The following is a 17,370-nucleotide window of genomic DNA, read 5'->3' as shown; positions in this document are numbered from 1 at the left end:
CATGGAAACAACCTAAGCATCTGTCAGATGAATGGATAAAAGATATGGTAAGGAACAAACGTGTGTATGGAACATACAATGAACATTTTTCAGCCATAAAAGAAGGAAGTCTTGTTATCTGTGACAACATGGATGGACCTAGAGGGCATTAGCTAGTGAAATAAGTCAGACAGAGAAAGATGAATACGGTATGACTTACGTGTGGAATCTATAAACAAACAAAACCAACCAAGCCCACAGGTAAAAAGAATAGACTTGTGGCTGCCAGAGGCAGGTGGGGGAGGGGGTGAAAGAAATGGCTGAACTGTTTTGTTTAGTTTAGATAAACTGAATAAATAAACTATTGGTTGGATCGATGAATTTCTGCTATAACAAATATGACTTCTCCATTATGTCTTGCTTTAGGAGCAAGACTAACTTCCTATTTGTTGAATGTTTGCATTTATTACAGAATTTATAAAAAGATGCTCTAACTAGCTGCCCACTGCAGAAATCATCTGCAAAGACTATTCCAAGCAAGTGGGGACTGACCAAGGTGGTCTGAAAAGCTCCAGGGGCTTCTGACCAAAGGGAGACAGAATCAAGATTTTAGAGCCAGGTAAAAGCATATTCTACCCGCCTTAGTTACCATAAGAAAGTAGCTGAGGGGGCGGAGCCAAGATGGCGGCGTGAGTAGAGCAGTGGAAATCTCCTCCCAAAAACACATAGAGCTATGAAAATATAACAAAGAAAAATCTTCCTAAAATAGAGACCACAGGACACAGGACAACATCCAGACCACATCCACACCTGCAAGAACCCAGCGCCTTGTGAAGGGGGTAAGATACAAGCCCCAGCCCGGCGGGACCCGAGCGCCCCTCCCCCCGGCTCCCGGCGGGTGGAGAGAAACCGGAGCGGTTTTTTTTTTTTTTTTTTTTTTTGGCGAGCGCTTTTTGGAAGCCTTAGAGGGACGGGCCCCCGTTGCTGGGGAGGCAGGGTGGCGGGACTGGTGAGGAGGTGCCTGGGAACGGCGCCGGAGGACAAAGAATATCCCGCGTTTCTCCCTGCGAGACCTGGGGGCGGGTGCCTGAGACCGGTGCCTGAGGACGGAGGAGGTCGCGCGTTTTTCCCCTTTTTTTTTTTTTTTTTCTCTTTTTGGCGAGCGCTTTTTGGAAGCCTTGAAGGGACGGGGACCCCAGTGCTAGGGAGGCACGGTGGCGGGACTGGTGAGCGGGTGGCTGGGACCGGCGCCTGAGGACAAAGAATATCCCCCGTTTTTCCCTGCGGTACCGGTGGGCGGGTGCCTGAGACCGGCACTTGAGGACAGAGGAAATCGCGCGTTTTTCCCCTTTTTTTTTTTTCTCTTTTCTGCGAGTGCTTTTTGGAAGCCTAAAAGGGACAGGGACCCCGGTGCTAGGGAGGCAGGGCGGCGGGACTGGTGAGCGGGTGCCTGGGACCGGCACCTGAGGACAAAGAATATCCCGCATTTTTCCCTGTGGGACCGGTGGGTGGGTGCCTGAGACCAGCACCTGAGGACGGAAGAAATCGCGCGTTTTTCCCCTTTTTTTTCTCTCTTTTTGCCGAGTGCTTTTTGGAAGCCTTGAAGGGACAGGGACCCCGGTGCTAGGGAGGCAGGGCGGCGGGACTGGTGAGCGGGTGCGTGGGACCAGTGCCTGAGGACAAAGAATATTGAGCGTTCCTTCCCTGCGGGACCAGTGGGTGGGTGCTTTTTGGAAGCCTTGAAAGGACAGGGACCCTGGTGCTAGGGAGACAGGGCAGCAGGACCAGTGAGCGGGTGCCTGGGACCGGCACCTGAGGACAAAAAAAAAAAAAAAAAAAAAATCGCTTGTTTTTTCCTTTTTTTTCCTTTTTTTTTTCTCTTTGTTTCTGTTCCCTCTCTCATTGTTGCTGCTGTTGTTTTGGTTTGGAGAGTGCTTTTTGGAAATCTTAAAGGGGCAGGACAGGTCACTTAGACCAGAAGCAGGGAATCTGGGGATCTCTGGGCACTCTAACCCCCTGGGCAGCAGGGAGCACAGAGGCCCCTTACGGAGATAAATAGTCTCCTGGCTGCTCCCCCTCCAACGGGGCTCCACCATTTTGGAGGAACAGCCCCAGCCAGGCCAAGCCCACAGCAACAGCGGAGATAAACCCCAAAGCAACTGGGCAGGAAGCAGAAGCCCTGTCTGCGCACAGCTGCCCAGCACAAGCCACTAGAGGTCGCTATTCTCCCAGGAAAAGGCTACAAACCAACAAGAAGGGAAGCTCTTCCAGCAGTCACTTGTACCAGCTCTGCAAACTATCTCTATCACCATGAAAAGGCAAAACTACAGGCAGACAAAGATCACAGAGACAACACCTGAGAAGGAGACAGACCTAACTAGTCTTCCTGAAAAAGAATTCAAAATAAAAATCATGAACATGCTGACAGAGATGCAGAAAAAAATGCAAGAGCAATGGGATGAGATGCAGAGAAAAATGCAAGAGCAGTGGGATGAAGTCCGGAAGGAGATCACAGATGTAAGAAAAGAGATCACAGAAGTGAAACAATCCCTGGAAGGATTTATAAGCAGAATGGATAAGATGCAAGAGGCCATTGAAGGAATAGAAGCCAGAGAACAGGAACGTATAGAAGCTGACATAGAGAGAGATAAAAGGATCTCCAGGAATGAAACAACACTAAGAGAAATATGTGACCAATACAAAAGGAAAAACATTCGTATTATAGGGATACCAGAAGAGGAAGAAAGAGGAAAAGGGATAGAAAGTGTCTTTGAAGAAATAATTGCTGAAAACTTCCCCAAACTGGGGGAGGAAATAATCGAACAGACCATGGAATTATACAGAACCCCCAACAGAAAGGATCCAAGGAGGACAACACCAAGACACATAATAATTAAAATGGCAAGGATCAAGGACAAGGAAAGAGTTTTAAAGGCAGCTAGAGAGAAAAAGGTCACCTATAAAGGAAAACCAATCAGGCTAACATCAGACTTCTCAACAGAAACCCTACAGGCCAGAAGAGAATGGCATGATATACTTAATGCAATGAAACAGAAGGGCCTTGAACCAAGGATACTGTATCCAGCACGACTATCATTTAAATATGATGGTGGGATCAAACAATTCCCAGACAAGCAAAAGCTGAGGGAATTTGCTTCCCACAAACCACCTCTACAGGGCATCCTACAGGGACTGCTCTAGATGGGAGCACCCCTAAAAAGAGCACAGAACAAAACACACAACATATGAAGAATGGAGGAGGAGGAATAAGAAGGGAGAGAAGAAAAGACTCTCCAGACAGTGTATATAACAGCTCAATAAGCGAGCTAAGTTAGGCAGTAAGATACTAAAGAAGCTAACCTTGAACCTTTGGTAACCACGAATCTAAAGCCTGCAATGGCAATAAGTACATATCTTTCAATAGTCACCCTAAATGTAAATGGACTTAATGCACCAATCAAAAGACATAGAGTAATAGAATGGATAAAAAAGCAAGACCCATCTATATGCTGCTTACAAGAAACTCACCTTAAACCCAAAGATAAGCATAGACTAAAAGTCAAGGGATGGAAAAACATATTTCAGGCAAACAACAGTGAGAAGAAAGCAGGGGTTGCAGTACTAATATCAGACAGAATAGACTTCAAAACAAAGAAAGTAACAAGAGATAAAGAAGGCCACTACATAATGATAAAGGGCTTAGTCCAACAAGAGGATATAACCATTCTAAATATATATGCACCCAATACAGGAGCACCAGCATATGTGAAGCAAATACTAACAGAACTAAAGAGGGAAATAGACTGCAATGCATTCATTGTAGGAGACTTCAACACACCACTCACCCCAAAGGATAGATCCACCGGGCAGAAAATAAGTAAAGACACACAGGCACTGAACAACACACTAGAACAGATGGACCTAATAGACATCTATAGAACGTTACATCCAAAAGCAACAGGATATACATTCTTCTCAAGTGCACATGGAACATTCTCCAGAATAGACCACATACTAGCTCACAAAAAGAGCCTCAGTAAATTCCACAATATTGAAATTCTACCAACCAATTTTTCAGACCACAAAGGTATGAAAGTAGAAATAAATTCTACAAAGAAAACAAAAAGGCTCACAAACACATGGAGGCTTAACACCATGCTACTAAATAATCAATGGATCAATGAACAAATCAAAATAGAGATCAAGGAATATATAGAAACAAATGACAACAACAACACTAAGCCCCAACTTCTGTGGGATGCAGCGAAAGCAGTCTTAAGAGGAAAGTATATAGCAATCCAGGCACACTTGAAGAAGGAAGAACAATCCCAAATGAATAGTCTAACATCACAACTATTAAAACTGGAAAAAGAAGAACAAATGAGGCCTAAAGTCAGCAGAAGGAGGGACATAATAAAGATCAGAGAAGAAATAAACAAAATTGAGAAGAATAAAACAATAGCAAAAATCAACGAAACCAAGAGCTGGTTCTTTGAGAAAATAAACAAAATAGATAAGCCTCTAGCCCAACTTATTAAGAGAAAAAGAGAGTCAACACAAATCAACATAATCAGAAATGAGAATGGAAAAATCACGACAGACTCCACAGAAATACAAAGAATTATTAAAGACTACTATGAAAACCTATATGCCAACAAGCTGGAAAACCTAGAAGAAATGGACAACTTCCTAGAAAAATACAACCTCCCAAGACTGACCAAGGAAGAAACACAAAAGTTAAACAAACCAATTACAAGCAAAGAAATTGAAACAGTAATCAAAAAACTACCCAAGAACAAAACCCGGGGCTGGACGGATTTACCTCGGAATTTTATCAGACACACAGAGAAGACATAATACCCATTCTCCTTAAAGTGTTCCACAAAATAGAAGAAGAGGGAATACTCCCAAACTCATTCTATGAAGCCAACATCACCCTAATACCAAAACCAGGAAAAGACCCCACCAAAAAAGAAAATTACAGACCAATATCCCTGATGAATGTAGATGCAAAAATACTCAATAAAATATTAGCAAACAGAATTCAACAGTATATCAAAAGGATCATACACCATGACCAAGTGGGGTTCATCCCAGGGATGCAAGGATGGTACAACATTCGAAAATCCATCAACATCATCCACCACATCAACAAAAAGAAAGACAAAAACCACATGATCATCTCCATAGATGCTGAAAAAGCATTTGACAAAATTCAACATCCATTCATGATAAAAACTCTCAGCAAAATTGGAATAGAGGGCAAGTACCTCAACATAATAAAGGCCATATATGATAAACCCACAGCCAGCATTATACTGAACAGCGAGAAGCTGAAAGCATTTCCACTGAGATCGGGAACCAGACAGGGATGCCCACTCTCCCCACTGTTATTTAACATAGTACTGGAGGTCCTAGCCACGGCAATCAGACAAAACAAAGAAATACAAGGAATCCAGATTGGTAAAGAAGAAGTTAAACTGTCACTATTTGCAGATGATATGATACTGTACATAAAAAACCCTAAAGACTCCACTCCAAAACTACTAGAACTGATATCGGAATACAGCAAAGTTGCAGGATACAAAATCAACACACAGAAATCTGTAGCTTTCCTATACACTAACAACGAATCAATAGAAAGAGAAATCAGAAAAACAATTCCATTCACCATTGCATCAAAAAGAATAAAATACCTAGGAATAAACCTAACCAAGGAAGTGAAAGACTTATACTCTGAAAACTACAAGTCACTCTTAAGAGAAATTAAAGGGGACACTAATAAATGGAAACTCATCCCATGCTCATGGCTAGGAAGAATTAATATCGTCAAAATGGCCATCCTGCCGAAAGCAATATACAAATTTGATGCAATCCCTCTCAAATTACCAGCAACATTCTTCAATGAATTGGAACAAATAATTCAAAAATTCATATGGAAACACCAAAGACCCCGAATAGCCAAAGCAATCCTGAAAAAGAAGAATAAAGTAGGGGGGATCTCACTCCCCAACTTCAAGCTCTACTACAAAGCCATAGTAATCAAGACAATTTGGTACTGGCACAAGAACAGAGCCACAGACCAGTGGAACAGATTAGAGACCCCAGAAATTAACCCAAACATGTATGGTCAATTAATATTTGATAAAGGAGCCATGGACATACAATGGCAAAATGACAGTCTCTTCAACAGATGGTGCTGGCAAAACTGGACAGCTACATGTAGGAGAATGAAACTGGACCATTGTCTAACCCCATATACAAAGGTAAACTCAAAATGGATCAAAGACCTGAATGTAAGTCACGAAACCATTAAACTCTTGGAAAAAAACATAGGCAAAAACCTCTTAGACATAAACATGAGTGATCTCTTCTTGAACATATCTCCCCGGGCAAGGAAAACAACAGCAAAAATGAGCAAGTGGGACTACATTAAGCTGAAAAGCTTCTGTACAGCGAAAGACACCATCAATAGAACAAAAAGGAACCCTACAGTATGGGAGAATATATTTGAAAATGACAGATCTGATAAAGGCTTGACGTCCAGAATATATAAAGAGCTCACACGCCTCAACAAACAAAAAACAAATAACCCAATTAAAAAATGGGCAGAGGAACTGAACAGACAGTTCTCCAAAAAAGAAATACAGATGGCCAAGAGACACATGAAAAGATGCTCCACATCGCTAATTATCAGAGAAATGCAAATTAAAACTACAATGAGGTATCACCTCACACCAGTAAGGATAGCTGCCATCCAAAAGACAAACAACAACAAATGTTGGCGAGGCTGTGGAGAAAGGGGAACCCTCCTACACTGCTGGTGGGAATGTAAATTAGTTCAACCATTGTGGAAAGCAGTATGGAGGTGCATCAAAATGCTCAAAACAGACCTACCATTTGACCCAGGAATTCCACTCCTAGGAATTTACCCTAAGAACGCAGCAATCAAGTTTGAGAAAGACAGATGCACTCCTATGTTTATCGCAGCACTATTTACAATAGCCAAGAATTGGAAGCAACCTAAATGTCCATCTGTAGATGAATGGATAAAGAAGATGTGGTACATATACACAATGGAATACTACTCAGCCATAAGAAGTGGAAAAATCCAACCATTTGCAGCAACATGGATGGAGCTGGAGAGTATTATGCTCAGTGAAATAAGCCAAGCGGAGAAAGAGAAATACCAAATGATTTCACTCATCTGAGGAGTATAGGAACAAAGGAAAAACTGAAGGAACAAAACAGCAGCAGAATTACAGAACCCAAAAATGGACTAACAGGTACCAAAGGGAAAGGAACTGGGGAGGATGGGTGGGCAGGGAGGGATAAGGGGGGGGAAGAAGAAGGGGGGTATTAAGATTAGCATGCATGGGGGGGAGGGAGAAAGGGGAGGGTGGGCTGCACAACACAGAGAGGACAAGTAGTGACTCTACCACATTTTGCTAAGCTGATGGACAGTAACCGTAATGTGGTTGTTAGGGGGGACCTGATATAGGGGAGAGCATAGTAAACATAGTATTCTTCAGGTAAGTGTAGATTAAAAATTTAAAAAAAAAAAGAAAGAAAGAAAGAAAAGGGGGATTACTCCTTAACAGGATAAAACTATTGGTAAATCAAAGATCAACGCATGCTTTAAATATCCTTATTGTTGATCACTTAAAGGGTGTCAGATGATCAGCTATGGAGGTACTCTTTTCTGATAATATTCCTTTCTCTTAATTAAAAAAAAAAAAAAAAAGCAGTTACTGTGTGCTGACCTCCAATGAGTTCTGCACAGTGGTATAGAGGGCATGTCAAAGTGTGGGCAAAGGGTCTGTTTGTTTTTACGCAGAAGATCAAGGCCTAGCTTGGATACCCAGAAAATGAACTAAGATACGATATGAGGAGGAGCTTCCGGCATCAGCACTCTCTGGAGGACTCGTGCCGGGGGATGATCATCAAAAAGCCTCCACAGGGATCCGGACGATGCTGCGGTTGTGGCTGCATCCAGCCCACCGTCTCCTGGACTTGCCATAAGAAGGAGGAGGGAGATGTCTAGGCTGGCATGTGCATACAGTGAGACAACGAATTTGACTGGATCTGTACTGTTGGAACTCAACCAGGAGTTGGGAGGGGTGCAAGTTGTAGCACCACAAAATCTCATGACTATAGACTATCTATGGTTAAAAGAACATATGGGATGTGAACAGATCCCAGAAATGGGCTGCTTTAATTTGTCTGATGGTTCAAGTACAGTTGGACAATATCCATCATATCATAGATAAATTTTCACAAATGCCTAGGGTGCCTAAATGGTTTTCTTGGCTTCACTGGAGATGGATGGTAATTATAGATTTGCTTTGTTTATGTCACCGTATTCCTATTATGTTAATATGTGTGTGCAAATTAGTTAGTAGTTTAAAACCTATACATACTTAAGGTACTATACAAGAAGACATGTCAAAGAAATAATCAATCCTCCCAAGTTTCCTTCATATGCTACATCTATAGCTTTTCTTCTTCCTTCCTAATTACAAACCTTAAATAGAATTCGTGCCTCATATCGAATTTACCGAGTATCATAATTCCTCCAGGTGGTAAAGATACCTCGAGACAAGTGCTGGGCATAGAAGCCACAGGGCATAAATCTGCAAAGAAGTAAAAAGCTAACCTTTGCAAACAATATGGCTTCTCTCTCACTTACCAACTTTACATTTCCCTGTATGGCCCCGGAAGATGACTGGTTAGCCAGAGACGGGTAAGATTCCTCAAGGGAGGAACAACCTAAGACAGGCACAGTCGCAGGGGGGCCATCAGGTGAGAATTTGGGGATCAACAGAGGTGAGGCTCAGAACCTCACCCCCCCTGCTTTGAGAGAAATCTTCTGCATCCGTGGATGTCTTGCTGCCCTTGTCTAGCCTGGATTAATACTTAGTCCATAGGCACACACCTGATCATCTGATCATCTATATTTGCCTTCTTACAGCACTAAACTATGTTTTCTACCTTTATCTTGCATCTACCTACCACTTCAGCATTTTATTAAAAATAAAAATAATAATAATAATGATAGGAGAAATGTGGGATCAACATATAAATCAAGTACAAAAATCAAATGAATATTCATATTTGACCTGATGGTTTATAGGTCATATTGCATGATCAAAACCGAAAGTTTCTGTGATGAATGCCCTTGTACTGTTCACCATGTAAGAATTTATTCACTCTGTAAGAATTCATTCACCATGTAAGAACTTGTTCGTTATGCTTCAGAAGATTGGAGACTGACGAGAATTAGGCTTGAGATGGATTAATGATTGTACATTGAGCATTGACCCCCCTATACTGAATTTTATTGTTGTTAACAACCATTTGATCAATAAATATGAGAGATGCCCTCTCAAAAAAAAAAAAGAAAGTAGCTGAAAGCAGAGTTAGATTCATTTATCCTGCAAATGGGACCTTTTGGTAATGGTTTTAAATATTCAATGGGCAAATGCTTATTCTGCTCCAACAAGGAGATGGAGAGAGAACAGGGCTGGGCAGGCGGCCACCATGAGTACATGCACAACATCCACACAGAGGCAGTCTGCACTGTGTTGTGTCTCAAGGCCCAGCAGTGTGGGGGTTAGTGCTAATAACAGATGACACACAAGCTCTGGCTTAAACCCAGCAAGCAGAACTTAACCTTTTCCATGCGGGAGAGTGTGGGTAAAGTTGACTACAGTAACTCACAGCCTTACATAAACATTCAAACTGACCATGCATTGTTTGGAAGAAATCTTCATTAATTTTAAAATCAAAAGCAATCAAAACAAAACACTAGTGTATCACATCACAACAATAAAAATTGTTCAAACATACTTACCAACTCTGTATCTCTATTTTGCCATTCCCAAATAACCCCATCTTCTGCCACTGGTAACAGATAAGGGGGCTTTTCCACCCAAAACAAAGCCATTCTCTTGTGTCCTGTGGCTTCCCGCACAGGTCCTCACTCAATACCTGTTTACCTACTAAAACATCTGTCACAACCCAATCAGCCCACAGGCAGCCCTCCAGATATCCACTGCAACCGCAGGCCAGTCTTTGAGAAGGTATCTGACTTGCACACGTGCCCATTTGGCAATAGGAAAGTTCATTCAGAAACTGGGAGTACAATTCCTCTGAGTAGCTCTACAAATCCCCTTTTGGGGGATTTTCTTCTGTGAATAAAACATGGTCCTCACTACCTGGTTCTACCATTTCTCTGCTGTCACCTGGGGTAGTGGGAATTACCTGCAGCACTTCTTGAGGAGCAGCTGGGTATCTGTCCACCTGGGTAGGACCAACCCCAGCCAAGCAGGAATACCCCTCAAGAGGTTCACATACCTCCATCTTTCCCAAAATCACCTTTACATCTCCCACAAAACCCACATCACCATTTAAGGCAGGATCTGTGACTGTAGGCCTAGTGTTCCTGCAGCAGAGATGGCATGCATGTCCGCCTGGCCTGCTTGGCCCACATGGCCCCACACAGTCAGTGATGCTGGGATCAGCATTGCCCTTCTGTCCTTCCCCTGCTGGTTTTGGTTCACTCATACCAGACGCACCACCACCAAAGGCACCAGAAGCTTCTTCAGCTGATTTGCAGAAAACCTGTGTCTGTCCCATATGTTCAACACTGTTGACAGAGTGATTCTCCTCTACTCCTAACTCCTGTGAACCTGAATTCAAACTTAGGTTTAAAGGTGGTAAAAGATTAAGACTTTTACGTCTATAGTTATTTACTCTACAGTTTTCACCACTTTTATCTATTTGGTTTGCTGCAAACTCAGAAGTTTTTGTTACACTGGGCATTGCCATGCACTTTAGTGTATCTATTTCCCAGTTGCAAGCTGTTCTAGCACCTGACACGACATTCCCTGTGTCGTTCTCACTTGTCTCCCTGTGATGAGCACTCAGTGACTCTTATCCAGTGTTTTCTAATCTGTGAGGGTCACTCTCTGAGCTCTTCACACACATTTCAGCTTCTGTTCTATAATATAAGCCTGTTCTACTTTCTTCTTCTTCATTGCAGGTAAAAACAAATGCAAAAGAAATAAAGTTACTCTTCAGACACCTGGAACCATCAAGAGACTTGCTATTTGGAGGCACTTCCTGGGGACATCTGAGCTCCGGAGTGTCTATTCTTTGGAACTCACACCCTGAGGCTATTCCCTGAATCACAAGAGTTACATCACAGATCTGGGCCTGAGCCTGGGCCTCGCTGGCCCCAGTATCTGCAAAATGGACCTGATGAGATATCCATTCAAAAGTCCTCTTAGCAAGATTCTCATGTTCAAAAGTGCTAACCTCACCCTCACCTTGATAGGAGGAGCAATTTTCAAATAGCAAAGACAGCTCTCCTTTGTTTGCAAGCTGGATGCTTCTAGTCTCCAGGCCATGGTCACCACAGTGCTGCTCCTCCACCACTGCTGACCGCAGGGGGTGGTCAGGTCCGGGAGCATCACCAGGTCTTTCAGGGGCTACCCCTTGGAAATTAGCACAAACAGGAAGACCCTCATTTCCACAGCTCAGTGGGGCCATGCACCTACTTGAGCTTATGGAAAGAAGACTGTTTGGTTCACTCACTTCTAAGTTGGACAAGCCCTCTGGTGGTTTTACAGAGTTATTTTCTCTTTCCCTTTCAGAGTGTAAACTCTGACCTATACTAGCTGTTACAACCCCAGCTTCACCATTTCCTTCAACATTTGAAGTGTCATTCATTAAATTAATGAGTGACCCGCCCATCAGACTTCCCAGTCCTGGTCTGTGGCTCACTCTCTCTTTGGGCATGGCACACGCACACTCTAGTGAGCCGGCATCTATGTTAGTATTTAGTTCAGGGGGTGTGCCCACACCATGGAACTCACTGGCACTGCCTTCCCTGCAGTTGCGCAGGAGCCTGGTGTGAACATTTGCCCTTAAGGACTCAGTCTGCATGTCACTGGTATTTATTTGGAAAGGTGGGTCACTGTCAGCCAGAAGTTCAGAACCAGGTTTAGTTTCCCCATCAAACAAGTCCTTCATTGCATTTGGACATGGCCTGCCATGTGGGGATAGCTCTTCCTGCTGTGCCTCGAGCCCCCTGGGCCCTTCCGCGATGTTATCTGGCAGCCAGGCCCCTTTGCAAATCCCCTTGGAGGGGGCAGCTGCTCCACACCTGGGAGCACACATATCGTCTGCAATGCCCAGGCCATCAGGATCCATAACACAGAGACTGCATGGTGCGCTCACCTGTGAACTCCTACATCGTTGGTGACCAACACAAATAAGAGTTTTCATCCTTCATCTCCCTACCAGATGTACCTACAGAGTGGTTCTCATTATCACTCATGATCTGAGTGTTTACTGCAACTTCATTCTGTATCATGGAGTTTTCGTAAGTGACAGGGCAGTGGCAGAGACGGTTATTTACACAGGTCCCTTCCTGCACACCCTGGACACACGAAACAGACTCATCCTCTTGAGAACAAGCACCTTCAGAGAAAGCCCGGCCACTTCCAGTACTCACGCATGGAGCACCACAGACGTCACTGTGCCACTCAAGAGCAAGGTGTTCTGAGCACGTGCGGGTGTCATCCGGGTTCTCAGACCTGGCTAAGAGCACACACACGGAAGAGGAGACAGAGTTAACTGGCAGCCCCAGTCTACAACCCTGCTTCTGCCCAGGCCTTGCAAAAGCCCCAGTGCACACATTAGCTCCAGCAGCTGCCCTGCTAGCTCTGAGTCCAGTCCTGTGAAGCTCTCTGCCCCCAGAGGGATCAAATAATGAAGATAAAGCTGTACTTATCTCCTTCTCCAGCTCCTTCTCCTCCTCCGCAGATTTCTGTAACAGGCCAGTTTTCTCACTGTCGTCACTACTTAATTCTTTGCTGAAGCAACAACCCATGGTCGGGAGTTCAAAAGCTCACATAACAATGCACTGTTTCCTGGGCCTGCACAAGGCATCTCACACTAACTTTCTACGGTTTCTGATGAGAAGCCGACACCCAGACACCAAAAATAGCCCCTTGCACAGCAGTCACATGCCCTTGCCACTCAAATCCAAATTCTAAATTACCACAGACCCTGCCTAGCAGCCATCCTACTACACACACCACCACCTACAGAGCACGCAGAATTCAAAGACCCTGAACAGCAACAAAAAAAGTTCAGATTATTTTTCTTAGTCTCATAAACTCGTAAAAAAATGACTAAAATTATTATCCCAGCCAGAAGGAATTTCAGACATCTGTGCTTTCAACAGTGTTTCAGTATTCTTTGAATTAAGTTTCATGGGATGGTGGCAACCAAAGAAGTTAGCATGTATATTCCCCCAAAGGGAAATAGTAATAAAAACCTGTTCTTGAAAATTCAGGGGTACTTAGTTTTACCTAATTTTCTGCCTTTGAGAATTAAGTTCTGTGAATGTTTGGGAGTAACTGTGCTAGGCACAAGATTGGAACACACATGTAAATGTGGATGGTGGACAGCACCTTGTTTGGAATTTGCTTTAAATACCTAGCAAATAAGAAGGAAATAAGTGCACTCATATGTAGCATACATCTAACGTGTGTGTGCAGTGGGGAGGAGCTAAATGTGAGTAGTAACTGCTTAAGTTCATACGAGCACACAAGGTTCAACCTGTTATTCTTTCAGATATCTGAAAATTCTAATGAAGATAAAGTGCAATAGAAAAAGAGAAAGAAAATCTACGCCCACCTGTCCAATGTCAGGAAGAACCACAAGAACTCCCAAAGCTCCTCTGGGTCCAGCCTCAAGGTCAGTCACCCTGTACCATAGCCAGGACACATGGCTCTGTTCTCATTTCAACATCTATAAGCTCTGTTCTTGGTATAGGCAATTCTTTTGTTATTACAGTTCTGATGTGTTTAAAAAACAAAACGATTTTGTTAACTCCTCTCTGAGAGATTCTTCTGTCTACTATAATCTACCAGTTACTGCTGGTGTCCTAGTTTTTCATAAAACATTAATACTTTATGATGAGAAAATTAGGAATTCAGGAAGCTAATAGGAACACTTCTGACCACTTAAACGGAGGTACTGAATCTACAGTACATGATGAGGAGGTAACATAGGCAAATGCTTTCTATGGCACTAGGTACCACAAAATTTTAAGTACGCCTGTACTTTCCCTACACTGCATCCCAACAAGCTAAGGTAGCTCTCTCAACAGCACTCCATGATTTTGAGAACAAAACTCCAGGGGCAGAGCAGGACTCGCTATTTTACACTGCTCTCTCTTCCACTAGAGTCAATACCCACACAGAAAGCACCCTTCATTCTGAAGACACACGCCACACCTGCCCACATTCAGTGGAGCCTCAGTCACAGTTCAGGCTCATGAGCCAGCTGCCTAGGTGTAAGTCTTGGTTGTTTGTTGTCCTGGGTATGTGAGCCTGGGAAAATACTTAACTTCTTTGTCTCAGTTCCTTGCTTTAAAGGGTCCCTACTTTAAAGGGCTGCTGTGAGGACATTAAGGAGAACACTCAGATGGGAACCACAACATCACTCTAAGTCCTCATGATCTGACTCCAGCCCAACTCCAGAATCACCTCTCCTGTTAAGCTGCCATACTCATCACCTCCATTTCATCCAAAAATCCCAGCTAAACACCAGCATATCCTGCCTTTGCTCAAACCACTCATTCCCAAATCTCACCATCCTTTGTGAACTTGTTCCCTCCCAATTTTGCAAAATGACTATCTCCTGTCTGCACATGCTGGCTGCTCTTACACCTCCAGGAAAGCATTCCAGAAGCCAAGCTTAGTGTTTGCACCACTGGCTATCTCAAACTGGGGCTATGGTCCCCTCAGAATCTGCAAGCTCATGAAGAGAAATAGCAAACACAAAGGCAAGCCCATTTTTGCACATAGATGTAGGAGTGCAGTGGCAGCATGTAACAATCTGTAAACAGACTTAACCTACTAAGAAAAAGAGTTGGGTTTAAAATGTCATAAATTGAGGACCAGGAGACACCAAGGTATGACACAGAAACAAACCACCAAAATCAGTGGGTAGGTCAGACACTTAGCATTCAGCAGCCTGGGCTGTGGGAAACTCCAAAGACATTCTGGGTAACCGGTACCACAAACACTTGCTGGAGTAGCAATAGTTTCAGCAGAACATCATCTGCAAAACTAAATGAATGTCACTAGCTTTTGCATTCCACAGTTCTGTGCAATCAAGTCTCATCTCTGTATAAGAATTACAAGCACTAAGAATATATCTATATTACTAGAAAAACAATTATGTCACGGACAACACCTGGAAAAAGTTCTCATGTAAAAGGTTATGAGAGGTAAAGCAAAAAGGTAAACTAAGAAGCTTCAAGCTCCCATCTCCACAGAAATACCAAGAAAACACCAGAAGCTTCTGAACCAACTCTGCAGGAACTCTGAAAACAATTATAGCTAGCAACTAAGTAAGCACACAACCAAGAAAAAGCTACCCTCTCTTTGATAGGAAGGTTTTGTGGCGCAGTGTGGTCTTGGTCTGGGTTGGCAGTAGCCTGGGTCCAGATCCCTTCCTGCAACCAAAGGGAGCAGAGTCAACCTTACTTGCAAATCCAAGTGTGAGTCTGCTCTGTTTCAGAAGGAGGCTACTGAGGACTGGCTTGCTCATCATCAAATAACTGAGCACAAATGAGACAAGTGGCAGGAACTGCTCAAGGAAGCCACAAGGTGGCTACAAACCCACAGACACACCTGGGCAGAACATCATACACTGAGAAAGAAAGAGCCATATAAACCAGAGAAGTTGGGGGAAATTATCTGGGAATTAGGACACTGAAAAGCAGACATGCACATGGAGAATTCAGAAAGACACATCTAGGCAAGAGGCATGCTCAAAGAAGTCCTGGGACGACCTTAAGCCACCACCTTGGGCTGAGCCCTAGATGAGCTCATGAGGGAGGGACCATCCCAGAACATAGCAAGTCTACAAAGATTGGGAGAGGGAGTTACATTCTCTCTCTGGTGGGTTTTGTTTTTGTTTTTATTGGTAGGGGGATGGGGACTGGTCTCACTGTCTCAAAAAGTGGCACTCAAGGAAAGATAGTACAACATTCGAAAATCCATCAACATCATCCACTACACATCAATAAAAAGGAAAAAAATAACATGATCATCTCCATAGATGCTGAAAAAGTATTTGACAAAATTCAACACCCATTCATGATAAACACTCTCCACAAAATGGGTATAGAGGGCAAGTGCCTCAACATAATAAATACCATATATGACAAACCCACAGCCAACATCATACTTAACAGTGAAAAGCTGAAAGCCTTTCTTCTAAGATCAGGAACAAGACAAGGATTCCCACGCTCCCCACTTTTATTCAACATAGTTCTAGAAGTCCTAGCCATTGCAATCAGCCAACACAAAGAAATGAATGGCATCCAGTTTGTTAAGGAAGAAGTTAAACTGTCACTATTTGCAGACAACATGATATTGTACATAAAAGAACTTAAAGAATCCATTCCAAAACTACTAGAACTAATATATGAATTCAGCAAAGTTGAAAGATATAAAATTAATACACAGAAATCTGTTGCATTCCTATACATTAATGATGAACTAGCAGAAAGAGAAATCAGGAAAACAATTCCATTCACAATTGCATCAGAAAGAATAACATACCTAGGAATAAACCTAACCAAGGAAGTGAAAGACCTATACCCTGAAAACTACAAGACACTCTTGAGAGAAATTAAAGAGGATACTAATAAATGGAAATTCATCCCATGCTCCTGGATAGGAAGAATTAATGTCGGCAAAATAGCCATCCTGCCTAAAGCAATCTACAGATTCAATGCAATCCCTTTCAAAATACTGACAGCATTCTTCAATGAACTGGAACAAAGAGTTCTAAAATTCATATGGAACCACAAAAGACCCCAAATAGCCAAAGCAATCCTGAGAAGGAAGAATAAAGCTGGGGGATTATACTCCCCAACTTCAAGCTTTACTAAAAAGCCACAGTAATCAAGACACTTTGGTACTGGCACAAAAACAGACCCATAGATCAATGGAACAGAATAGAGAGCCCAGATATAAACCCACACATATATGGCCAATTAATATAGGATAAAGGAGCCATGGACATACCATGGGGAAACAACAGCCTCTTCAACAACTGGTGTTGGCAAAACTGGTCAGCTACATGTAAGAGAATGAAACTGGGTTACTGTCTAACTCCATATACAAATGTAAACTCGAACTGGATCAAAGACCTGAATGTAAGTCATGAAACCATAAAACTCTTAGAAGAAAACACAGGTAAAACTATCTTAAATGTAAACATGAGCAACTTTTTCATGAACATATCTCCTTGGGCAAGGGAAACAAAAGCAAAAATGAACAAGTGGGACTATATCAA

At 42.9% G+C, this 17,370-nt stretch overlaps 1 protein-coding gene across 5 annotated transcripts in view; it reads right to left on the bottom strand.

Moving 5' to 3' along the window:
• The window catches only part of LARP4B (La ribonucleoprotein 4B), a 114,776-nt gene that overhangs the window by 58,841 nt on the left and 38,565 nt on the right, over nt 1–17,370 (bottom strand). The window contains exon 1 of one of the 5 annotated variants that reach the window (XM_073229481.1): nt 12,500–13,019. The exons of 2 other annotated variants lie outside the window; for them this stretch is intronic. In XM_073229481.1, coding sequence (XP_073085582.1) covers nt 12,500–12,877 — 378 coding nt within the window. In that variant the 5' untranslated portion in view covers nt 12,878–13,019. Of the gene's footprint in view, nt 1–12,499; nt 13,020–17,370 lie in introns of those variants that run through there. 2 more of the 5 variants (XM_073229480.1, XM_036993698.2) reach the window with 2 other exon arrangements.

This window comes from Manis javanica, chromosome 2 (assembly GCF_040802235.1).
Source record: "Manis javanica isolate MJ-LG chromosome 2, MJ_LKY, whole genome shotgun sequence".
In the NCBI taxonomy this organism is placed as follows: Eukaryota; Metazoa; Chordata; class Mammalia; order Pholidota; family Manidae; genus Manis; species Manis javanica.
This window is presented reverse-complemented; position numbering and strand designations above follow the sequence as displayed.